We start from the raw sequence: 27,165 nt of genomic DNA on the forward strand, positions 1-27,165 counted from the left end.
TAATTCTCAATTGTATTTTTAATGACAGGAACCTAGAAACACAGTGACAGTCTAATTTTTCAATTGTACTTGCAAACTTCTGAAGACAAACATTTTTCTTTAGAGAATTCCATGTATAGACTTATTGTTTATGCCTCATTTAAAAACTAGTCCCTTCTTACTAGAAATTTTCAAGTAGTGAAGTATTTAAAACAGTGAAGTCAATAACTATATTTCATTGAAATAACAAAACACAAGCAAGGATACAAAATATCATACATAGACAGAAACATGTATTTGAGTATATGATGACAGATCGGCACTAGAGGAAGGTGCAATAGATTTGAGACAAGGACAATATCTGCATCTTCATACAAATAAATGGGCTCTCTCCTCATCAACCCCAATTCTTCTACATCCATTTCTTCTCAGGCCCTGACGACTTTCGTTTCTGCTTCCCAGCTTTATCAGGAAGGCAAACTTGACAGATCTTCAGTCTTGATGGAAAGTGTGAGATAAGATGAAATCCAAATAAATAAATAAGGGAAAAGACAAATGATAAACATGAATACAGGTAGTAAAAGACTAAGAAAACAGAATAAACACAAAAGGAGAATAGAAGTCTAGCAGGTCAAAAATGCTGAAACTGATATGAGATGGAGACCTTCCAAGAGAGAGAATTAAAGAGAGATCTACTACTTTACTTACAAGCCCAAGGATAAAGGAAAATTCTTTTGACACAACTGAAAATCAAATACTCAATAACGTGACTCACATCCCATCTTTGATAATACTCTCAGTATTACCACGTTTTACTAGAAACTGTAAAAACTGTCTACAGTTCAACAGCCCCATTAAATGATACTTTTAAAGCAGTTTAACAAAAAAAATATTATAGCACTTTTAGTTGTCCTTAATGAAGTATAAACCCACTTGAGATTCCTAATAAAGATTTTAATTATTTTTCTTGATAACTGCACTCCAATGATTTACGTTAACCTAGTCATTCCTCATATTTTTAGACTGTGGAGCAGGAATGTTAAAGGTTAAAAAATGTCTCAACCTTTCTCCATTCTTGCAAAATTTCTTCTAGTCTTGTTTATCTTCACTACTGTAAATGATATTTAAGTTTTTCAGTCTTGCAAGCACAAGATACAAATTTATCCAAGTGTTTCTGTAGTTCTTCAGATATGTACCACTGCTTTATGAATTTGTATCTTGTAGTCAACAGAGTGAAAAACCAAAACCTTTACTACTGTCACACAAATACACCAAATGCTGCATTAGCTGCATAATTAGATTGTTAAAGGTAATTTAACTTGTATTGCCTAAATGTACTTAAACGGGACACACTTAACTTTCAATGCTTTGAACTGCATGTTAACAAATTTAGAAAATAGATTGTTTGTCACAAAAACAGGGGTCTAATTTTTCCATGCAAAATGCAGCAGTTGCCTGCTAGCACCATGAGATGGTGGCATGTTGTATCTGCACTGACAAGTATAGCTGTAGTACCATTGTGTCTCTTGAAGAGTGTTTGGTTGTGGGTTACAATGTGAACTGTGTACATTGACACCATGAGCAGAATGAATCCCATTAGTTCACTACTAGCATCTGCAAATGTCACTAGAAGCATCTCTAAAATGGTTGGCCTGGGCAATTTCAAAGCTTTGATTATTTTTATCGACAATCTTAAGGCTGGATATGGCATTTCATTCAGGAATATTACTACATTCACCACATTAAAAGACACAAAAGATGATAATAGGCATAAAAGTTTGTGGAGGAACTGAACAGATTTACAACAGAGGAAGTGTGGACAAAGGACATGTTTGGAACAGTAAACATAGTCATTATCATTATGAAATTTCTCCAATCTCAAAACTATTTCACAGAGATAAAATACAGCTTGTGTTTTGCAGTCAATCTATATCTCTATACTAAGCTATAGGACTGATGGAGCTTTATCAATGAGTAGCAGATTAGCTAACAAGCTGTATATCTATTTTAAAACACAAGGCACTTTAAGTATAAATGATTCAAAGAAACCTGAAGCAACATGTCCACAAAAAATTAATAATAATATTTGTTTTATGTCCCGCTATTCTTTTTAGGTTTACGGAAACGCTGAGGTGCCGGAATTTTGTCCTGCAAGGGTTCTTTTACGTGCCAGTATATCTACTGATGTGAGGCCAACGTATTTGAGCAGCTTCAATTACCAACAGACTGAGCCAGGATCAAACCTGCCAAGTTGGGCTCAGAAGGCCAGTGCTCTACCATCCAAGCTACTCAGCCACAAAACATTCACGTGGTGGAAAGCAAAACGGAAAAATGACAAAACAGCATAGTTAAAGTTTTCTAACTTCAGTCCTTGGCGAACATGTAAGTAAAAAGAGCCTATTGCTGTGTGGTTCCTGCTCAGATCACATACATTGTACCCTTTTACATGTAAGTTTTCCAAACAAGGATGTTAGATACTGCCACTGAAAACAACAAAATATTGCCAACCTCCTGATATGTTCTTCTTTCGGCAATATAGGCTTTATATGGCAAGGATCGCAAATTTTATAAGACTACAATGTGAAAAGTTAGACAATCAGAATTTCATCATAAGAATTTACTGCACCACAGTGCAAACCTACGTTGCAATATGCTTGGCAAAAGGCAGGTTAAAACAATGACATACCCATATCATAGTTTGAAAATTTAATAAGTGTGGCTTTTGATATTGGACAGCTTGAATGCAAAAGTAATGTTGAATGTAAAAATGTGGCTTTTGTGAGATGTGCATATTATTCTTTCCCACTTTGCTTCAACCACTTCACTGAAATCTTATATTTGTACTTTGAAGACTAATACCAGCACTATCAGGTCAGTAGAACAAATACATTTTATGTATCATTATTACTTCAAGTAGGTGGTTTGTGATACTGTTTATGGAAAATGCAGCAATATATTCATGGCATTGAATAATGTGTATTTTTTCCTCGTACAGTCAAACCTGCCCTAATGGACACCTTCAGCAGACACCTCCCTATACGGACATCTTACCACTAAAACCAATTTTATTTTACATAAGATACAGGTTAAATAAGCCTCATTTAAGTGAACACCTCAAATTCCGAACATCGCCATTAGTCTCATCTACTTATCTTAAGCGGACACTTTACACGTTCTGCGACATTTTCTTTACACAAGGCTGTTATTCTTTTCTTAAAATGTTCTGCAGACACGCGGGATTTCCTTTTGAATGTTTGTACTATTTCGTGTCCAAGGAAAACAGAAACGTACATAGGACTGCTGAAGTAGCCGTGGCGTTACTTCTGTACATGACTCTTTCCAAACCTTTTGTTAGGGTCATCTTGTGTTCTAATTAGTGTACTTTCTGATAATTCTAGTTGCTGGGAATGCTGCCAGTGATTGTTTACTCACAAGTTACCAAGGGATTTTCCAGCATTATCATGCATCATTCTATTCATAAGCTAGATTGTCGCAGATAAGGTCGAAGTCAGGTAGTTCAGTTAAACTTCACAAGGAAGAGACTTCCATGAGCTGATTGTTGAGGCAGAAATAATCTACCATAGCATTTCAATCGCCCAGTAAACACGAGTAGGAGGGACGAGCGTGTTTAGATCCTGAGACAAGAAAAACGTACTGCAAAAGGATTTTCAGGGAGAAAAGCTCCCTGAAAATTAAAGTGTGGGAAAACACAATTGTGAAGAATAAAAATGTGAATTTGAGTGGGAGGAAAATAGGAATTGAGGAATGAAAATAAAGTGGGAGTCAGTTTTTGCAGAAGTGAACACTGCAGTATATGAGTGGTCAAATCCGTTTGAGCTAAGAAACTGTGAGTGGGCCAATGTTACAAAAAAACCTGAAAGTTGAGGTTAATTCAGTAAAGAATTTGTGTGTCATGCCAGGTCATTATTCCCTTTGTCCGACTCGTTGGTTGAATGGTCAGCGTACTGGCCTTCGGTTCAGAGGGTCCCAGGTTCGATTCCCATCTGGGTCGGGGATTTTAACCTTCATTGGTTAATTCCAAAGCTCGAGGGCTGGGTGTTTGTGCTGTCCTCTGCATCTCTGCAACTCACACACAACACATAACACTATCCTTCACTACAATAACACGCAGTTACCTACACATGGCAGATGTCGCCTACCCTCATCGGAGGGTCTGCCTTACAAGGGCTGCACTCGGCTAGAAATAGCCACACAAAATTAAAAATTAAATTATTCCCTTTGTGAGAAAGATAAATGTGCTAAATTTGTACACCGCACAGAATGATTACTTCCTGAAGCTGTAATGAATGCAAGTGCTGTAAAATCACTTGATCGGGCGAGTTGGCCGTGTGCGTAGAGGCGCGCGGCTGTGAGCTTGCATCCGGGAGATAGTAGGTTCGAATCCCACTATCGGCAGCCCTGAAGATGGTTTTCCGTGGTTTCCCATTTTCACACCAGGCAAATGCTGGGGCTGTACCTTAAATAAGGCCACGGCCGCTTCCTTCTAACTCCTAGGCCTTTCCTATCCCATCGTCGCTATAAGACCTATCTGTGTCAGTGCGACGTAAAGCCCCTAAAAAATCACTTGAAATATCTCCTAGGCAAATACCTAGTTAGAAATTGTTTAGAATAATCAAAATAAAGATGTATGCTTATATTTAAGGTGGATGTTCTTTGCAATTAAAGTGTTGATTAATTTTTACAACTTTGTTTCAGTGGATTCCTCTCGTAATGGACATTTTTTCACGGAACCGATGGTGTCCATAGAAGAGAGAGACAGTATTATATTGATATTATGTTTCCTATTTTTCCATTACACAATATGAGTTGGCATTAAATATGCTTTGTCTTTTAGGCAACTTCTAAATTGTGGCAGTGTTACTATGTAATCAAAATATATGGATAGTTTTGTATGGGAACGATTTAGACCATTGTTGTTGCAATGAACGATCTATATTCTAAGCATGTTTTTGTATGTTCCAGAGTGTTCGAGATCAAGGGTGCCCCTTGTTATTTCTGCTATACAGCCTAAATGCTGAAAGGCATATTGTTCAATAAAGAAATGTCTGCTGAAGATTCTCACCAATTCAAATAGGCGATATCATTGAGCGTGAAGGTTTTATAATAATTCTGACTTACAAAACTCAATATCTGAACAACACGATATGCAGTGAGGAAATGATTTTCCTAATTTTTATCAATTACAAGTTGGTTACATTTATCACAGGAATACTAAACAAAACCCACACACTTCACAGAAAAAGAAATCCATCTTACATACACTGTTTTTTGTAAAAATTACATATGGACACCAAACAACAACAATTAATCACTGCTTACAGACATAGAATCACTAAAAGCACTGGCCTGCTTTGGCTGTCCTTCTAAAGTAGAATTCTTGTCCTTTTCTGCTTTTAGTTGAACTTTCAGGTCTCTTACTTTCGATACAAGCTGTAACATTTCTTCATTATGTTTACAATGCCTCATATCTTCATACTTGTTCATATCTTCAATGAGTTTTCTTGTTTCTTCTTTCTCGTCCAATAATTGAATTTTCAAATTTTCACAAACTTCTTGATTAACTTCCAACAATTTGCTTAGATTATCTACCTGTAAATTACTTTGATCATGCATTTGAGTTAATACACGAGACATTTCTTCATTCTGACTGCATGTCTCAACAAGTTGCTGCGAATCTAACAAAAGTTTTCTTAGTTCCATGTTAGTTTTTGATTCATTTGCTATCTGCACTTTAAGCCTGGTACACTCAATTTCTTTGCTCTCAAGAAGCTCTCGTAAACTCTGCATTTCAGCATTTTGTTCTTTTACTTTGATTTCCAATTTACAAATTTTAGATTCTAAATCCTCTATAACTCTGTCTTTTGATGATTCTGACCTCTTTGAGAGCTCAACTAGTTCTTGATTAGCTTTAAATAACTGTTCATTTTTCAGCAAGAGATTCCTCACAATTTTTTCCTGCAAAATTCTTTCAGTGTTAAATGTTTTTCGGAATGCATCTTCTTGCTGAATTAATGTAGTCTGAAGTGCTTCCACCTGCAACTGAATCCTGTGTTGTTCAGCCTGACTCTGACTAGTCAAACCTTGAATGGCATTACTGAGAGCATGAAGTTCAGTCTGATATGCACTTATGTCCATCTCAAGTTTCATCTTTTCCCTTTTCAGCTGTTCATTGAAATTTGTTCTATCTTTTAGACGAGTTTCAAGAAGTTGTTTTTCACCTTGTAAAGCAGTGATGATAACTCTTTGCTCCATGAGTGTTTTTTGAAGTTCAGTTTCAACACAAGCCAGCTGATGGGCAAATGTCCTCTTCTCTAAAGACAATTGTTCAACTTCATCTGACAAACACTGAACGTGTAACTGAAGAGATGTTTTCTCTTTTGATATAGTAAGAGTTTTACTCAGTTCTGTCTGTAGCTCATCATTTTTCTTCTCTACTGCATTCTGAGCTGCTTTCTTGATTTGTTCTACTTTTGTGTTTAGATGCTCTGCAGCTCCTTTCATGTATGCAGCAGATTCTTGCTTAGCCAAATTAATTTCATGTTCCCGCATATAAAATTGATGGGCATGTTGGTTAGCAGCAAATATCACACCAGCCAATTGTGATTCCAAGTCTTTTATTTGCATCCAAAGTTGCTGTTCAAGGAATTTCCACTTATCTTCTGACTCCCTAATATGCAGTTTATAAGTTTCGGCTTTCATAGCATACTTCTCTTCAACGGATTTCGTATCAAATCTGGCTTTTGAAAGGAGGTTTTCATATACCTGCTTGATATTTTCACAGTCTCTGCATAAAGTTTCAATCTGGCTTATAAGTTTCACATTTTCAGTTTCTAATTTAGAGTATTCATTCTTCAGAGATTCAATGTTTACCTCATACTGAGCACTGCGTTGCTTCTCAACATCAAGGAGAGACTCCAATTCTATGTTCCTGCCATGTGCTGTGGATGTGTTGCTAACTTGATCATGGAAGATGTTATTTTTCTCACCAGCATATTTGCTCCAGATGTTATACACCCTATCTTCCACAGGTTCCATTGTGCTATGTTTTTATGTTTTCAGCTTTTAGGTAGCCCAAACAATCATGATCTTCCTTGCCAAGTAGGTGCTCTTTCATAAACCTGTAACAGAACCATATGTATGAGTAAGTACTAGCTTTAGAAATCTGAGTGTTAACATTTTTGTATTTCTGATGCAATAATAAAAGGGCTACTTCAAGGTTTTGATTAATTAACTAGAGAGGATGAAGGGTGAAAGTCCAGTGTCCAGTCAACACTCCAAGCCATACGACATTGGCATGTAAAAAATCTCAGCGACACATTTGGTATTTACTCAAGAAAATTAATTAAAACCCAGCCAAAGATCGCCTAACAGAGTTGTGGTTCCTCTGCTACTGGCAGAGTAAACTGAATGTCAAAACTTTATTTATTGTTAATAGTTTTACACCCCACTAACTAAATTTTTATGGTCTTTACAGACACTGAAGTGCTGGAATTTTGTCCCACAGGAGTTCTTTTAGAGCCCATAAATCTACCGACAACAGGCTGACGTAGCGACCTACTGCGTGAGCTATTTAGCCCAGCTGGGTATCTAAATGGCATCAAATTATGAAGGTCCAAGAAGGTACAGTACTCATACTTCCTCCTGGGGAACCAGTAAGTGTCATTGGCGACGTTAGTCTAGAGAGGGCTCTTGGCCGAGAAGTTCTCCCAAACCAGGGCTCGGGAAAACATCTCCAAGCCATCCTACCAATGCCTGGCAAAAGAAGGAGAAGGGGAAGCTCCGCTAACTGTCAGATAACATCTGTTTATACCAACCATGCTACTAGGAATGGACTTCCTCAAACAAGTTTCACTCTCTCCAACTTTCTTCAACACGACTGTGGATCACAGCATCCCCAAAGAGTGAGAGGCCCAGATATTATCTTGGTCACTCCCTTTCTAGGAATTCTAGTTCTCCCAGGAAGAAGCTTCACCATTCTAAATCAGCAAGCTCACTATCTGCAGGATGTTCAACATCTATGTCTCCCTTGGCTGAGGAGAACATAGAGGCCAAGCTAATCATCTGCGTAAATTGGTGACTACTACGACAATAATACCTGGCAGCAAGTTGGATGACAGAAGAACAAGCAATTGTCTACTTTTGCTGTGCTTTTGACCCACACAATGGCACTATCGCAGTGGAACTGCAATAGTTATCAGTGTTGCCTAGCAGAGTTGCATCAGCCGATATACTATAGTCTGTCCACAGGAATCTTGTTTGAGACTTGGACATGATGCCTCTAAGAGAGGATAACATCTTTATTCCAAGGACCGACCAGCTGTGGATGGCTACGAGGCTGAGGATGTTTGTACTCTAGTCTGTCCTGACATCTTCAGTGAAGAAGTGTCGCTATGTACTCAGCTGGAGGCAGCAGCATTTTGCACTCCGTTGTCAATAATAATGGTATGCAAAGTCTACATTCCAGTGGATTACCATGTTCACATACATGAGCTACACGATCCAGTTGCTCAGTTGCCTCCTTTCCTCTTTTTGGGACATGTGAATGCCAGTAACACCTGTGGGGCTCTCCACCTTCCTGCACTAGGGGGAAGGATTATTGAGCGATTGATCAACTGGTTCGACGTCTGTGTGTTCAACACAGAGGAACCTATTCGCTTCAGTAGCACACAGGGACATTCTCACATTTGGATGTTACCTTGTGTAGCCACGCACTAGTTCCTCTGATATGGTGGGAAGTACACAATGATCTTTGTGACAGTGACCATTTCCCTATAGTTCTCATGCTCTTGAATAAAAAAAACAGAGCAAACTGCCAAAGCATTGGCAGCTTCATCGGGTGAATTGGTCAGTTTCCAAAATGCACACTGATTGCTGACGAAGTGCCAGAATCTGTTGATGATCATGTTTATTCCATTGCTACTGGAATAGTGGCAGCTGCAGAGGAAACAATTCCTTGTCTCCTCTGGTGTCACTTGCTGGAAATAGGTCCCAGGGTGGCCCGATGATATTGCAACAGCCATATGTGACTGCCAGCGGGTTTTTAAACATTACTATTGGCAACCTATCATGGTCAACCGTATTACCTTTAAGTGCCCGTGTGCTAAAGCCCTTTTTTTAATATTTGAGAGAATAAGAAAGCTATTTGGGAAAAGTATGTGCCTTCAATGACGGCACATACCGAGTCATTTCAAGTGTGGACTAAACCTCGCCATATTGTCCGAGTATGTAACTCATCGACAGTACCTGGAATCTTCATTAATGGAGATATAGTTACAATTCCTCCCATTGATGCAGATCTCATCGCATCATATTTTGCAGATATGTATGACTCTCGGAGGTCTGCCAAAAAAGTGCAAGACAAACGCTCACCATCTCCCTTTTGCCACTAGTGCTTCATACACATTTTGTGGAGTGGTAATTATTACGGAGTGCACTCACAGTGTGCTTCTGGGCTAGAAAAAATTCATAATCAAATGCTTGAACATATGAGTGACCTATGTCTCAGTGATATCCTCACTTTACTCAATAGAACATGGAGTGAGGGAGAGTTTTCATCTCATAATAATGTAATTTGCTTTACATCCAATTAACTACTTTTACAAATTTTTTTTTTTTGAGACGCTGAGGTGCAGAATTTAGTTTCACAGGAGTTCTTTTATGTGCTGGTAAATCTACCAACACAAGGCTGACGTATTCGAGCACCTTCAAATACCACCGGACTCAGCCAGGATTGAACCTGGCAAGTTGGGGTCAGAAGGCCAGCGCCTCAACTGTCTGAGCCACTCAGCCCAGCAGGATGATGAACCGACGACCTATGTGAGCCATGGAGGAGAGAGGTGCCCTGACTTATCACTAGTGTGGTTTTTGCTCACATCGGTCTGCCATTCATTGATCATCTGGTTAAACTGGAGGCCTTTCTTTGGAAGGAACACTTGATCACTGCGTTCTTCGACCTCGAAAAGGCTTACGATTCTACCTAGGGTATGATATCTCCACCCTACACCAGTGGATATTCTCGGGGAATTTGCCCACGTTTACTGAGAACTTCATGTGCCTCTGCGTATTTCTAGTCTGAGTACAGAGTGCATATTCTCAATGTTATGTTCAAGAAAATGTACACTCTTTGTAATCACCTTCAGCAGCAAAGTTACCACTGCTGGGCCTGCAGTTGTTCCCTCATGGTATGTAGCAGATTTAGCTCAGGAAGAACAGTGGTTGCTGAGAGACAGCTGCAAGCAAGCCATTAACCAAGTTGATAGATGAGTCCTACAACAAGGTTTTCAAATACAGCAACAGATACTTCAACTGCTCACTTCTATAGATGTCGGGCTGTGTATCCTCACCTGGAGTTCCACTTTTGAATCAGCATGCTACCCGCTGGACACCTGCAGGTTGGTAAGAGACTGACAAGGCAACCAAAGGTTATCTGCATGAAGAGACTTAACATGCGTAAATTTCTCAGCAGCACTTCATGGGGATCTGACCCTGTGGTCCTGCTGCATTTTTCCACAGTTACGATCCTTTCCTGTATCAAGGAATGGAATGAATTAGCTGGAAATTTATTACGTCCAATAACGGACCAACTATATTGGTATTATAAATGTACACATTCGGAACAAATATTTCAGGTTCCCTATGGGAATCAACATCTGTATCATCTGATGGCCAGGCAGGCATCAATTTTTGAAAATGAGACAAAGACTTTTAGAAAGTTTAGAAGTTTATCTTGCTCAAAAAACCACTTTGAATCAAATTTCAATGAAATAATTACAGATGAGAACCCATTGTATAAACCATCATCTAATCATTTAAGCATACCTGCCAACTTTCCAAATGACATATTAGTAAAATCCCTGTATGTCAACATACGCGGGAACCCAATGCACCAAAATGCGGTAAAACACGACAAAATTCAAACATTTTCTTCACTTCAATTACGAGTTCAACAGCATTAATACAAAACACTACATGGAACCGACGACATTATAAGGAACAAAATATTTCACCTCAGATAAACACAAATATCTTTAAAATGCATGAATGAAATCTACTTACACAATGTAATTTGTTTTTGCAGACTAATTAAAACTCTGAAGTAAAGAGTATGTTGCTGCACATAATTATATGCACCCAAGTTATTTACATTATTTACATCATCACATGTACATCTTCATTCTGATCTAACACAATGAGTTCCAAGTGACCCCATTTGGGTTTGTGAGGGTAGTCAAGCTTTTGAACTTTACGTCCCCATACGGGGTCATACATTCATTCGAATTCGAGAACTATGCAAACCCATTTGGGTCCGCAGTAAGTGTGTGTTTCAAAACTGTATAAATCTTCTTTCTGCCATCTGTTGGCCATCTATTTCAGTACGTGCATAGTCCACCTTTCATTCGTCAATTCCTGTTATGGCGCAAACCTTTATGTGTACGTCAGGAGTGCTTTGTAGGGTGACAAAGTCATTGTCTATCTTGCTCATGGATTGTTCATGAAAGTGTGTAGTGCTGTGAGTTTCCTTTTCCTTTTAAGCCATTATGAGTAAACTGCGCAGTGAAAGACTTAGTAAAGATAGTCTGGACGATTTATTGAACAAGTTGGACAATGATGATGTAGACGAAGTAGCCTATGTAGTTACAGTGATTTTGAACCCAGTACAGAGCTAATAGCAATCTTGCATATTCATCTACATTGATGAATTACAATCTTCAGCATATACTTCCAGACTGTACTCTGGGTTTCCAAGCCACCTGCTGCAACACTTTTAACTGACTTCAATGATATAATCACTGTTTTCCACGTTGCACAATCATCACTGCTAGGCTATGTGTACAGACTGTTACCCGAATTAAAAGTTATAAAACCATAATGATATACATATTCAATCCTCCCTAACTAAAATTTCTCCGTATAATATTATGCTCATAAGTTATGAATTTCATTATGGTCCATATTGACAACTGATCACTATCAAAGGGTAGAGAAGGGTCCACCTATTCAATACCATTAGTTTGTATATTGTCTTATAAAACTGGGACTAGTTTCAACACCATATATATTGGGTCATCTTCAGCCACGCTCCAATTGGAAGACATAAGCACACATATAACCAATAATAATTTAAACACTCTGGTATGTTACAATTTAGTCTTAATTTAAAACATTGATGAAGCCTGAGCAACATATCCAAACTTGAAACTAAATGACACAACAAAACTGCTGTGGTTGATGCCGCACTATTTCATCGCTTCTACAGCAGCCGAATGTCCTTGAGTTGATCTGGGAGTTGGTATCCTTACCTGTGTAGATGAGCAACTTGATTTATAATTTGTTTGTTTAATTCTAATACGGGTAATGACTTATGTACTATAAGGGGAACATTCGTAATTTGAATAAGTATTCCTTTTCATATGTAGTGATCTAATGTTTTATTTTGTTTTGAAGTGAATGTCTGAAAAGAAAATAATTTGAAGTAAATTATTCAGAAAAGAAGGGAAGCTAGAAGATCGAGGTAGTATATATATATATATATACAGCTATACGAGACTCACACCTATGTTCTTCGTAAGTTGCGTGCACCTGGTATGGATACCAACACCAAACTGATTGTTGAGAGGGAGCAGAAGTATAGCTTATGATGGCAGGGGTTGGAGGAGGGATGTGTGGGGGTCGGATAGGTAGGTTTGTACTGATTGGTTGACTTAACGTGTCCTTTTTCCATATATACTTTGTGTATACAGGAATGATTATATCGAACAGAATATTAGATTTTCTTAATTTCATTAATATTATGGGTAGGGTTAAAGTACTGTTCTAAATAAATGTAACAGTTCTCCAATATGTTGAGCATGGTGCCCTTCTTATCCACTTTTAATATGCTTAGACCTTGGTCAGTTGATGTAAATGTATGTTTTAAGTCTGTCATGTGTTGTGCCATGGCAGAGAAACATTTTGACATGTTCCATGTATCTTATTAAAAAATTACGTCCTGTTTGTCCTATATATGTACTTTCACAGTTATTGCACAGCAGTTTTTAGATGCCTGACTGAGAAAACTTGTTAGTTTGATTGATAGTATGTGTATTAAAGAAATTGGAAAAACTGTTATTTGTTTTAAAAGCTATTTGTTGGTTAGTTTCTTGAAAATATAATTTGGTAAATGTTTATACAGTATTATCAAACGTGAAAAGGAATATGTTTTTTGTCTACTGTCTACTGATTCTCTGTTTAAAGTAGAAATTTGAAGTCTTTTGTTTGTATAGATGATTTTATTGATAAATTGTGCATTATACCCATTTGATTTAGCTATTGATCGTATAACATTTAGTTCATTTTGAAGGTCTCTTTTAGATAAGAGGATGGTGAATGCTCTATTTACCATACTATTGTATGTTGCCTTTTTTTATGGGATTGGGAATGGAGAGTCATTTTGGATTGTACTAACTGTTTGAGTTGGTTTTCTAACGATACAATAAGATAGAAGGTGGGGATGTCTAGTAATATTTAAATATAAATAATTTAGATTCTGTTGGGATTCAGTAACAGAATCAGAACCAGCAATTTCCAAACTTTCTAGGGATCAACAAGAATGAGGTTAGGTTCGAAGTTAGGAAGAAATGAAATAATAATATTGAACTACATAATACCAATTCTCAAACAAATCAGGCCAACATCATTAATTCAGTTTTGAAAGTTAAAAAGAAAATTAAAAAACAATTATAAAGAAAACCGGCAAAGGTTAAATAAAGAGGAATTCTTTAATAAACCAACTTTTTTTTCCCTGCCAAACTTTCACCATTATCAAGAAAGATCCTATAACTAAAATTCAAAAGAACTTAAAACATATAGACATGATGTAGGCTTTTGGGCTTATGCCGTATCAAGAAAATAAGGTCAAATTCTTTACGTTTCGCAGAGAACTGCGCTCTGCGTCATCAGAAGAAAATCTCGACTGTCCACGAGAAAGGCTTCTTAAACAATTACTTTTTGAAATTTAGACGTTATAATAGAAGTGGAAATGGTACATTCATTCGTCACCAGATGGCTTCCCGGACGTGGCACAGCACTAGCCTTGAAGCAGAAGCTGACCGAACCATCAGAATCAGTCTAAGAGGGTCACATAACATGTGTGCATAACATATGACATTGACAGGCGTACGACACTGACACAAGCCTGGAATGAAACATCTGGCGATGAGGAATGTACGAATTTGGAAAACACTGAGACAAAACAACAACAGTGAAGGGATCCTTAATCCTTAATGGCTGGCACCCAGGTATTAATTGATAGCCAGTGTCGCTGTATGAATTGCTAGGATTTCTACATATTTCCAAAGCTTCCTGTATAATCCTGGACCTGTAGTGTCTAGCATGCGTAAGAGCTTGAGCATCTGGGAACAGACATCATGAAATGAAAACTTAAAACAATTGCTTAAAGATCTATCTTTCCTCTTAAATGGCTAAGAAGCCACTGAACTAATCAATATGAACCCGGGACTCCCCACAGCTAGAGCACAACTCAAGATCCACAAAGATGACGTCCCCATGAGGCCTATCATTAATTATAGACCGAGCCCTTTGTATAAAACCTCACAGCACATACAACAGATTTTTTTTAAAATTACAGGTTTCTAGCCAATGAATCCATTAAAAACACAATACAATTAGTCTAAAAAAATTTCAAGTTCAACCTAACCACACAATCCACTCTTTTTTATATTAAAAAAATTGCATCCAAGTATCCCTATAAAAGAAACCATAGATATAATATACAATAATTTAACCCATTTATTCCCGCTGTTCCGAAAGAGGGACATTTCTTAAAAGCTGATGTGTAGGTGTATTGCATAATTATGAGAGAATATTTTACTTCACATCATTTGAGTTAGCAAGACTGTGTTGCATACAGCGATGATCAAATTTAGTCGATAACATACTGCTCATGTAACGGACCTTAAAAATATTGTGTATGTTTAATATGGCTGATGATGACCCAAAGTAGGGTTGAAACTAGTCCCATGTAATGTAAATAAAATTGTAAATACAACTTATTATTGAATAGGTGGAAAACTCTCCTGTGTATAATTTATATGTTATCTCAGTTCAATATGGACCAACAACATGAAGTTCATAACCCTTGATAAAATGTACTTGCTCAATTTGTGTGATCTGTGTGATTTAGGCTGATGATGACATTTGTATATGTCAAAACCAATACCACTATTAAATACATGTTGTAGATAACACCTTATACAACTTGTAATTTGTATTGAAAAGGTTGAACCTTACTAAAACTTATCTCTGTAATCTCAGTTCAGTACGAAAAAACAATGAAGTTTTATGCTTCTATCATGCTCAGAAGAAGCAAATGTCGAAAATACCTTTCATGTTCAAGTAGATTAACAGTGTACATCCGGCCAATGACTCTCTCACCACCTCATTTTCTTTCAGTTCATCCTGTTTTTCTATTAAAAACTAATCATGAATTCAGGCAAGTGCACTGCTAATCGAATGATGGCGTATGACAGATTGTTCACTGGCTTGGCAAATATTCTCCAAGCAGCTTGTGGTGCACCAACATGCCTGGAATCAATTCACCTCATCATGTTCTGCTATTTCTACATTAGCACAGTTGTGGTCTTTGTAAATATAATCAAATACGTGCTTTACACTCCGAACAATAGCACAAACTCCAGCATTTATGTAACAGTTTCATTTAAGCACCAAGAATGGGCTGTACAGGATTACCCAGCGGTAGTGAACCTCATTATTATGAATTACAACAGTTTTGCCACCATCACGTCTGTGGTAATGTCGGTAGCCATCAAGATTAAAAAACTGTTTTGGCCACAAAATGTTTAGGGAAATCTTTTGTACACCATCTTTCATGCATGGAGATATAGAATATAAAATGCCACATGGACTGTGGACCATATGTTTCCACACAAAATGATGTAGTGGATTTTCTCTTTCTGCTGAGACTATACTGTCAATGTCTTCTTTATTTCTTGATTTGTGTCCATTTGCAAAGATAAAAAGCATGGGTGTACTTCCAAAATTCTATAGCATGGATATTTGCACTGATTTTACCAAATAAAAAACCAAATCAGGTCGATTTTCTACTTTGTGATATTTACCAAGGTTTTCCTTAATTTTTCTCTACTGTGGATTGAACGTCATTGTAATAAAGAGGTCAGGCTTACCGAACTTTTGAACAATAACCTTTACATTTTGGTAGTGCTGTTGCATATTGCGAGGACTACCAATGAAAGATGACTGTAAAATTATTGGCCTTCCTGCAGGCAAACAAAGTTCTTTTGCATTTGATTTCAAATGGTCCATCAAGCCTTGATTACTCTCAACATGTAACTGTATCTGGTATTCTCGAATCCAATGTAAATGATTTGACTCCATTTTAACATTTGAATCGACCAAATCCTGCTGAGTTAATTTTCCTGCATTTAAAATATGGTTGAATGGCTAACTGAATGAAATATTGCAAATAAGTTACTCTTTTCCTTTCTTTACCATCATACAGAGGTATGTTTGGATGCGATCCAGAATATCTGCATGGGAAAATCAGTGGATAAGTCATTGGCTCTAGCATTGGATGAAGACCACTTATTATCTGCATCTTTGGTGTTGTCTGGAGTTGTGAGGAGTCTGGTCATAAATGAATGAGAATAATTTTTTCAAATGGAAAATTGAATATTTTGAAAAATAACAGCAACCTCGTTAGCCTGTGATTCACTGTGTCACCAGACATCACTTTTATCATAACTTTTGATAGCCATAGTTACCATTGGCATTGGAAGTCCGGGTTTTCTACCGTTTTCAATCACTTTCTGTTTTACTTTGTACAGCATCTGGTAAGTTTTAGCAAGAATGTTATTTTCAAATATAAATTTACTAAGCTTTGTCGTAACAACCTCGGTGAACCCAGGGTTCGAAGCCAATCTTTACTGAGTTGTATCTTCAGGAGCTAGAATGTAAAGTTGGGCATACTTTCTGGAATCTCTCTCTGCTGGATTAAACGTGCTAGCCCTGTGATGTATATATGAACATATATTGTAAAGGTGGTGGTGGTTGTTTTAAGAAAAATACAACTGGGCAACCATCTCTACCGTGTATTGTAAAGCAATATGGGGCATTAACTTTGGTATTTTCATTTTGGTCCTAAGTGAAGCAAAGGAAAGAGAGCTGTTGTATGATCAGAAATTTTCCATGAACGTTTTAGAATCAGCGTCAACACCTGTTACCAGGTCTTTCAGAATAGTCGGATAAAGGTGTGAATGCAAACTTGAAAGATTCACTTTTCCTTTTTGACAGCATGCAGTAAATTCTTTGTCTGTTGGCCGTTTTGCAAGAAAGTTTCTGGAAACACAGTTTTCATACAGAACATACATTAAATCAAGATAGTGCTCTATAACATTTTCCATGTTTAAATTATTTCCAGCTTTCTTGGTCACCTGATGGTTTTCACACCTTTTTTTTGCACAAATCAAGATAATGTTCTATAACATTTTCCAAGTTTAAATTATTTGCAACTTTCTTGGTCTCCTGATGGTTTTCAGACCTTTGCACTTTCTTACTCTGTCTTGTTCTAACCAAGCTCACTGACTTCTTGGCTTACGTTTTCTACGTCTGTAATATCGCAGTCAAGTGTACTTTGAGTCATTAGTCTCTCTCTCTCTTCTGTGGCTTAACTTCACTCAGTTTCTTTCCCTCCAAACGTATCGTTTTAGCTCAGTAGCTTCCCTCTGTAACTACATATTTTTCCTGTCACTTTTAACTTTGTTTATCCGTTTTGGACTTCCTCGTGGAGTTTTTGTACAATGGGTGGTTGGCTTGTTTACAATTTGTAGATTTAACACGGGAAATTCATACAACCTGCCATGATCAAAGATTTTTTAAAATGAGACCTCATCTCTTCATGGTTATAATTTTCTTCTGATGGATTTGCCTGAAGATGACAGATGTGGCAAAAATAATGCCGTAAACTCCACAACTGATCATGCTTGGCTGACGATCTAAATCACGATGAATGGTGAATACATATCCAGTGCGTAACATCAATGATTTTGATATTTTCACTACCTGTATGCATGGAGGTGTAGCCAGTTGAACAAAGTCCAGAGCTCCAATAAATAATAAAGCATTCTGTGACCTAAAATTTGTTTCTCAGGACACAATATTGTGAAACAAATTAATATGATCTCCCGATAAATAATCTCCATATTCTAACTCTCTCATAAAATCTGTCATTCTATTAGAAATAAATAGAGAGGAAGTCTACCACACAGCCACTTAAACACAAGGAATGATTGTCTTTTATTAATATTGCTATCTGTATGTGAACATTTCAAAGCAGGAAGTAGGATTTGGTTCAGTCTTATGCCAGTCAAGACATTAATATTTCTACTTGCTCCAAAATGACATTGTTTTTGGATTGTTTGCCTGGTGTAAAAAAGGGAAAACATGGAAAACCATCTTCAGGGCTGCCAAACGTGGGGTTCGAACCCACTATCTCTCAAATGGAAGTTGACAGCTACACGATCCAAACCGCGCAGCACTTGCTTGATTGTCAGTAACTTGGCAAGATAGATAAATACAACAGGTTTGAGAGCTCTGAAACTCTTTGTTTCATGTAATATATATAACTAGCATCTATCCACGGCTTTGCTCGCATTTATTAATTCAACTGTTTTATATAATAAAAAATTATTTTTCCTTATAGAGCTTTTGCCTTTCCAACTCTTGAACAAACCATGTAAAGTTGACAATGGGAGAAGCAGCCTTTTCAAAGATGGAGTCCTACAACTTTAAGAGATTGTTTTTGTGCCTTGTTGATGTTCATAGCAAAACTGAAACAAACAGGGAACTGCAGGCATCTAAACTTAAACTGTATATCCAAAGAAATTATTTGAATCCAAGGAATGAATATTACTTCGTTCGCGGCATGCCCAATCCATGAGAATGGCTTCAATAATATTAGTCATCAGTTTCAGAGTCATGTTCATTGCAGAGGGCAGGATTCTTATTCTTAAGAAGGATAATCGGTGCCACAATCGTCTGTCCCCTTTCTCTACGCGGTTTGGGTATGAAGTGAGATGAATCTTCATAGCGAGTTTTTACAACCGGATATCTTTCATCATGTCAACCTAACCAGATGAGTTAATGAGATGAAATGAATGACATGATATATGATAGTAAGAATGAAGAGAATCAAACCCGGCGGTGGCACATAGCCCACTCCACTCGTATAACTCAAGACTTTACCTCTCCATCCGACGGATGAATCACCATCAACAGTGTCATGTGCCAAAAACGGCTTCTTATGCCATAGAAGTAAAATGGCTCCTTGAATTGTATTCTCTACCCACCTTATGCACGTTGCCTAGCGACAATGACTCTATGCATATAATCTTGGTGACAGCACATTGGATTGTCATATCCCAATACATGTTTTCCAATGGTTTTTCGTTCATAACTCACCAAGAAAAGCAAAAATGAAAATTCAAGCTTCGAGGTGCATTCGGACCCCCTTCATCTACCTATGTTCAAAATTTCAGATCTCTGAATGCTGTAGATTTTGCTGGGCATTGCGCACAGACTCACAGACAGACAAACACTTCCTTTTATTATTATACATTTAACTCTGCTTTTGAGAACTTATCTGTCGAATGAATGATATGTTGCGAAAGAATAAAGCAAGCAAGCTTGTAGTTTTATGTGCCTGTTTATATAGTAATTATAGCAATAGAACATCCAGTTTTATGTGGAATCTGAAGCACAGGGATGCAACAATTAATTTTTAAAATTCCACGTAAATTGGCCGAGATTCCAACAGTGACCACCTTGGTGAGAAGTTGGTGATTATGTCACTCCTCTTGAGAAAGAAAAACATAATATACTTAGCGCTCAGGTATAAATTGAGTCAATTCCAGGATTATGTCATATTTATGTAGTTAGTAGTTATGTAGAGCTTTTTAAACACATCGCAGTGTTTAAAAGGTCTGGTGATACAGAATCAATCATAAACTGAAAACTACTGAAAAAAGGACTCGGGAAACTTTCAAGATGATGAATTCTTAAACTCATGAGATTATAATGCTGGACTTGTACTTTTAACTTTGTGTGTTCTGAGGCTTTAAGCTCATGCATAGCGGGCGTGACTTGCTTTCATAAAAGGAAACTCCTGTGTTAAATTCTGTGTATGTGTCGTAGCCATTAATGAAGGTGTGACGAATCTCGGAGCTGATACCAATTGGATTACTTCAAGATTTGTAGCAGTTGGACGAGCCTAGCCAGAATGCACTGTCGCAGACGAGGATCGAAGGCTGATAATCTTGTTTACAGCACCGAGAGATGAACGAGTAGAACTGCAGTATGGGTTTCCCATGGAAGAAAAAATGACCACAAAATAGATGAGTAGATGTTGAGTTTGTACTTAGCATGCACTCAGCAACCGGAGTCAATGAGTTAGGGTTTTCTTTTTAATGACATAAACATTGTAAATAATGCATGCCCTAATATTGAATTTAATTTTTCTTTTGTCATGTTAACGTAAAATTAAGAGAGCTGAATTTTCCAGAAGAAACCACTTTATTCTTTCTGATAAGTATTTCGTGAGGAGTATTTTTGTCGTTAGTGATTTGTAATATGCTAGTGCGTATGGCAGACAAGGGTATAAGAGCATTTTCTTTTGACCTTCCTTAGATGGGAGGGAAACAGCAGTGAGCGATGAGTGAAGATTACTCTGTCTCAGAGTTCTTTTACATGCAAGTAAATCTACCGACATGAGGCTGATGTATTTGAGAACCTTCAAATACCACTGGACTGAGCCAGGATCGAACCTGCCAAGCTGGAGTCAGAAGGTCAGCGTTTCAACCGTCTGAGCCACTCAGCTCGGTGATCCCATTACATACGGTAATTCTTGTCATTTCTAGTAGTGCTAAGCAGTATCCAGTAAATATTTGAACCCAAAAATCCTACTTTCACATTAGATAAGACTCCATCTTAAATATTTTTCTCATATAATTATTTCCTTCTTTTTCCCTCGAACGTCACCACCCCCATTGTGCTTGAGCAATGCAGAGGTTCACCTGGAAAATAGGAGGAGGGTGGTTCAAAGCCCATGTTGGCGGCTTAGGCCGCTCTTCATTATAGTCTCAACCATGGTTAATCAGGTTACACAGGTGGATTATTATGCTTGGGTCTCCTAGTCATGCCCAGTAAGGGTACAGTGGGAAGGAAGCGGTTGTGGCCTTAATTAAGGAATAGCCCCAACATTTGCCTGGTGTGAAAATGGGAAACCGTGGAAAACCATCTTCAAGGCCTGCCGACAGTTGGGTTCGAACCGACTATCTCCCGAATGCAAGCTCACAGCTGTGCGCCACTAACTGCACGGCTAACTCGCTTGGCCATCTTCATTTATAAACAACACTACGCTATCACCACAGAAACACGTGATAGTGAATACATCCCTTCACTCAGGACTGACATCAGCAAAGACATCTGACCGTAACACTGGGCTTAATCCACATGTAGTGCCAATCCCAAGTAATTGAAAAAAGAACCAACCAAGAAGAAATTAAACATTTTTCAAATTATATAAATGCAAGGACTAGTTTTCAGAATTGATTTCAAACTCATTGTTTCCTGTACTTCTACTTTCCAATCTTATCTGTTAGCTAGGCAATGGAGATGTGCGTTATGGAGTAATGACAATTTACTATATCAAGTAATGACTTCACTACAGTTCTTTTGGTAACCATGTTGCGTTCTTGGAAGTACTTTCACCTGATCATATTCAGTCATCAGCAGCAAATGACACCCAGGTCAGGAAAACTTGATTTCATGTGCGTTACCAAAATTACAGTAGAAAGATTTGATATGAAGCAGCAAAACAAACGGCACCATAATTATTGCTCATCTGTTATCCACATTTCTCTAGCAACTAAGTATTTATTTATAGTATGTAACAGTCTGACATATTCTGAATTCAGTGTTGTGTTGATTTCTGCAATGACGATTCTCACAAGAGAGGTGGTGTTTATCGTAGAATTCTATTTCTGGTTATAAGAAGTGGGGCATCAGAAAAGGCCAAGTTTGCTTCACATTAAGGAACAGTACAAGGAACAATTTATTAAGGAGGCACTAAATAACGAAACAAGATTACTTTTTGTTAAGAAGGAATCCATACTTTTCAGTGTTGGCTCAGTTAATGTAACTTTAAAGCTTTTTAGTCTGTCGAAAACACTAATTATAACACATATAACACTATAACATGCCTGTAATAATACACACACACACACACACACACACACACACACTATTAACCAAAGAATGACATGTTTTGTCTACAAGAACATCTTCAGATTCTATCAAATCACATGCATATATGTACAATAATGTTTACATTGTGTAAACTTGTGTCAATGATTGTTAACTGATGATGTTATGAACAAGTGAGACAAATTATGATTGTATTAGTCTTCTACTGTCACCTTAGTAACTCTGAGAAAGATTTCTGTACTTATCTAAACTTCTAATTATCCGTTACCTTCAGTGACTACATTTGGATTGAAGCCAGTTCCCTTGCTCTGGTCACTGTTACTATGTACGGGGTTTTAACTCTGTTTACTGGAGAGGGGAGGGGAGGTAGTGGGGTGAGGGGAATGCTATAGGCATTAACTGTGTTCAATGGTGAAGGTAGAGGAAGTGCTGCTTCATCATCATATAATGTATTTTTGTGTAAATGCAAGTTAATGATTTTGATGAAAAAGTATCGAATAGAATTAAATCTTGTAAGATTTTTAGTGATAAATAATAACATACTAAATCGTCTCAAGTGGCGAGAGCACTGCCTAAATTCAGAGATTACTCTGTACTAAATTCATTATCTGAATTCATTCTGTACTAAATCATTCTCTGAATGTAGGTGGTGCACTCACCAATCAAAAGTTTTAGTAGGTCAGCATATCTATGTCCTATGTCAAATAAATGGTTAATACATGCAGATTCCGTTTCATGTTAAAGTGCTCCAATATGTTCTGTGAACCAGTCAGTCCAATGAAGACGGACAAATGTAGTTGGTTGAAAGTTTTCCAACATGGTAACTTGTAAACCATAAAAACTGTAGTGTTGTTACTTTTCATTATAAGCTCAGATAATTAACCCAAATAATTATAAGGCAGCAGAAATCATGCCAAATAATTTAGTAAAATGTGCTCAAAATTATCGTAAAACAAACTTCATACCTAGGATTGAAATTTGTAGTTTCCCCCAAACGAACATCAATCAGTTGCTGAATATTTCCTAGTCATTTTTATGAAGGAATCTCTAGAGCTGTCAAGTCAGAATATTCTTCAATGGGAAATCTGATTCAAACCAGGATCGCAACACATGGTATCTACAAAGAAAAACAGGTATTAACTACTACAGACTTCTAGTACAAGAGCACAAATAGTATTATACATCTTTGAGATTCAAACTAGAAAACTGCTGATGGTACATTGATTAATTGAAAACAAACTTTGGACATATTTACATCTGGTGATGTATTTGCTACTATGTTATTATCAACAGATACATCGCAATTTGGAAATATCTCAGTGGCAATGATTACTTACAGCAGTATGATAATGAAGTGAACTTAAAACTAGGAAAGGTAATTTAATTGGGACAGAACAGGCCATCACGAACTCAACATTGTTACACACTCGTATTAATACCAAACTAACAGTGATAGGCATAACAAGATTTATACCAGTGTTCAGGACAGGAGGCTAGAAAAGGATAAACACAGTCACTGACTACTGTGGGAAAAGGGAACAACAGAAAGGTGAGAAATGACAAGTATCAAAACATAACAAGTACAATAATTAACTCCAAACTTCACACACACACACACACACACACACACATACACATACACAGTCCTCTTCGTCGACAGGAATCTCATCATAAAGCCTAGTTCTTCTAGACCTTTCCTTTCAGCTCCTGATGAGCCCATTTCTGCTTCCCAGCTGCATTACTGGTGTAGGTACTCACAAATGTAGTGGGGACAGATTCTTGAGAACACTTGCATAAATAATTTTCTTTTGCCTTTGCCTCTCCCTTGCTGTGGTGAACTTGGTTACTAACCTAACTGTTTTGTTTTTACTCCATGTAGAGAATGGATGTCATGTTGCTGAAGTCTGTAGGCACTATTGTTTTGTGAATAACATGAGTGAAGCACAGTCTGTGACAAGTTATCTGTGATCTATAATTAGTGTGGGTGTCATCAAGTCTTTGAGAATAACGTTCATAGAAAAATATTTGGCCCAGGGTTCGATCCTATCTCCCAAAGCTGGCAGAAAAGATCTAATTATGAGATTTACACCCCCTCTCAACAACACACTATAATGGGTGTGATAGAATCCAACAGACTGCACTGGGCTGGACATGTACTGAGGATGCAGGATAACAGAGCACCAGTAGATCTATACAAGTGATCTCGTAATGGGAAAAGACCTTTAGAAAGACCCCAAAGCACCTGGAAGGAGGAGATCAACAAGGTATGCCGGACCCTCCAAATTGATAACTGGGAAGAACGGGCTCAAAATCGAAAAGGATGGAAGAGGATTGTGAGCTCGGTACAGGAACTTCACGTCCCTCAGAAGCCTACGGAGTATCATCAACTGGGTAGCTTGAGAGTGTTTCCCAAATTGTAGTGATCCCGACATGATGAGTTGTTCAAATACGACTCAACTTCTGGTGTGATAGCGGCAACAGCGGGAAGTACGGTAACTGAAACACTTCATGGCTTCCACATCGCAATCCAGGTGAGCCCTATCATACTATTTGGCACGATGGACATAATTATAAGAAAAAGAAGAGCAAACAGAGCATCTTATAACATTCTGAATCAACTAATGAGTGAAAGTGATCCGGATGAAGAAAGTGTTACGGTTAAATTCAACACACTGACCACACTTTTGAAAAATTTGCCAGCTTGAGTGTGTGGTACTCGTTAATCAGGAGAACAGAATGCATGAACACTTGGATAAAGAATATGCCTGAGTTAGAAGAGTATGAAGAAAAGTTTGATGAAACTGAAGTGAGGTATAATGCTTCTATCAACAAGGTTATGTGCAACGCACCCTGTGAAAATGCCGTTTCGTGTTCTTCTCCAATCTCTCATAGGAAGTTCAGGCTACATAAATAGAACTCAAACAGTTTAGTGGGGATATTAAGGACTGGCTAGGCTTTCGGAGTCAGTTTAGTAGGATACATGGTAAGGAAATACCCGATGAGGATAAATTTCGGTGCTTGCTACAGGCTACTGTGGAGGGGTCTAGGGCAAGTGAAATACCTGAGAGTTTTCCACCAACTATTGGTAACTATTCAAAGGCTATTGACAGCCTGTAAAGCAGAATTTGGTAGAAATAAATTACTTGCAGAGTATTATGTAGATAATAATAATAATAATAATAATAATAATAATAATAATAATAATAATAATAATAATGTTATTTGCTTTACGTCCCACTAACTACTCTTTTATGGTTTTTGGAGACGCCGAGGTGCCAGAATTTAGTCCCGCAGGAGTTCTTTCACGTGCCAGTAAATCTACCGACACGAGGCTGTCGTATTTGAGCACCTTCAAATACCACCGGACTGAGCCAGGATCGAACCTGCCAAGTTGGGGTCAGAAGGCCAGCGCCTTAACCGTCTGAGCCACTCAGCCCGGAGTATTATGTAGAGAGAGCTGTTAAGAATTTCACTTCAAGTAAGAACAACTTGACCACACCTTAGCTGTATGATAAACTTCAGTCATATTTGAGGACAGCAGAATCCATAGGCATGACTTCATACAAGTATGCAGTGATGCCGTTCCCTGTAATGGAATCATGCATTCCAGAAGAGACTTTAGAGGGTTTGGTTGCGAAATTGGTCAGATGCCGATAGACATGTAGGCCTATAGCGACAAGCTGACTCTACTCTTATCTTTCCTCAGATCTGAAGTAGGAGAAGAGATAACAAATATGGCAAAGGCAGCTACCAAGTTTCAACCAAATCACAGAAGTCTGAAGAATTATGAAGAGGAGGAAGAGGTACCTATTAAGCTTAATGTTCTAACTGGGAGAATCAAAAGAGGATATTAAACTGCCTGTTCTATGACAAAACACATGAAAGCAAGGAGTGTTTCCAAGTACAAAGAATGTCTCTGCAAGGCGGAGATTTTAAGGAAGACAAGTTGCTCTCTATGTTTGAGACAAGGGCACAGGTCCCATGACTGTAAAACTAAAACTAAATGTGTGGCAAGAAGTATAGTTCAATCGTGTGTCCGGATTTACCAGGAATGATATTAGTAGACGAATAAGTTTGAGTGGGGTTTTTAAGAGTAGGAAAGATCACAATATGAAGATAAAGTTGGATCTCAAAAGAGTGCAAACTGGGGCAAAGGAAGAGGAGTTAAGAACTGGGACACCTAATTTACCAAGTGAAACGTTCGATAAATTTCCAAATTCTCTGAAACTACAGACAAGATACTGTAAGCAACAGTTAGGGAATATGACAACTGGGTGACCGGCGTAAATGCAGATCTGTGAGGATTGACTGAAACTCAATATTTATCACAAAATGGAAGAATCTGTGGTCACATAAATTAATATATCTTTAAGAGGAATTCTCATTCACCAAGGGGACTTTTATATGAACTACGGAAAAAGCCAATGATTCGGATATCAAGCGTATATGAAATTAGGTTAACTTACAATATGTACAGTTAAATAAATTTCAAAACATGGATAAATCGTGCAATGATATAATAAGCACAACAAAGATAATATCAAACTTACATTCGTTCTAGGTATTTACAACCAGTAAATTATACTTTACGGCGTCTTAGTGGTTATGGTTACCCCATGAGTTGTAGCGTATTTTCAATTTAATTTCAGAAATTATGCGTAGCTCTCAACGTATCCACCGAAAATTCTATGTATATTTCATTTTTCTTGGCTAAAAATCCATGGGGGAAACATTTAACGGCTATTTAGAACTTTTCAAACTGCCCACTTCATGTCAAAATATGTCGATGCGACTCTGTGAAGTTAGCACCAAAACATGAAAACGAAAACAAAACCCTGTCATTGACATACGTTGTGGTGCGTTGTGGCA

General features: G+C 37.6%; 1 protein-coding gene across 1 annotated transcript; it reads right to left on the reverse strand.

The window, feature by feature from the left end:
- Positions 1–27,165, reverse strand: LOC136873996 (paramyosin). Its single transcript, XM_067147438.2, has 3 exons — positions 26,847–27,165; positions 23,262–23,413; positions 1–7,118 (listed from the first exon to the last, which is right to left on the reverse strand). Exon 3 carries the CDS (start codon positions 7,033–7,035, stop codon positions 5,305–5,307), a length of 1,731 nt encoding a protein of 576 aa, XP_067003539.1. The 5' UTR covers positions 7,036–7,118; positions 23,262–23,413; positions 26,847–27,165; the 3' UTR covers positions 1–5,304.

Source organism: Anabrus simplex, chromosome 5 (assembly GCF_040414725.1).
Source record: "Anabrus simplex isolate iqAnaSimp1 chromosome 5, ASM4041472v1, whole genome shotgun sequence".
In the NCBI taxonomy this organism is placed as follows: domain Eukaryota; kingdom Metazoa; phylum Arthropoda; class Insecta; order Orthoptera; family Tettigoniidae; genus Anabrus; species Anabrus simplex.

Coding starts and splice junctions, on each gene's coding strand:
- LOC136873996 (XM_067147438.2), bottom strand. CDS start 7,035: ATGGAACCTGTGGAAGATAGGGTGTATAACATCTGGAGCAAATATGCT.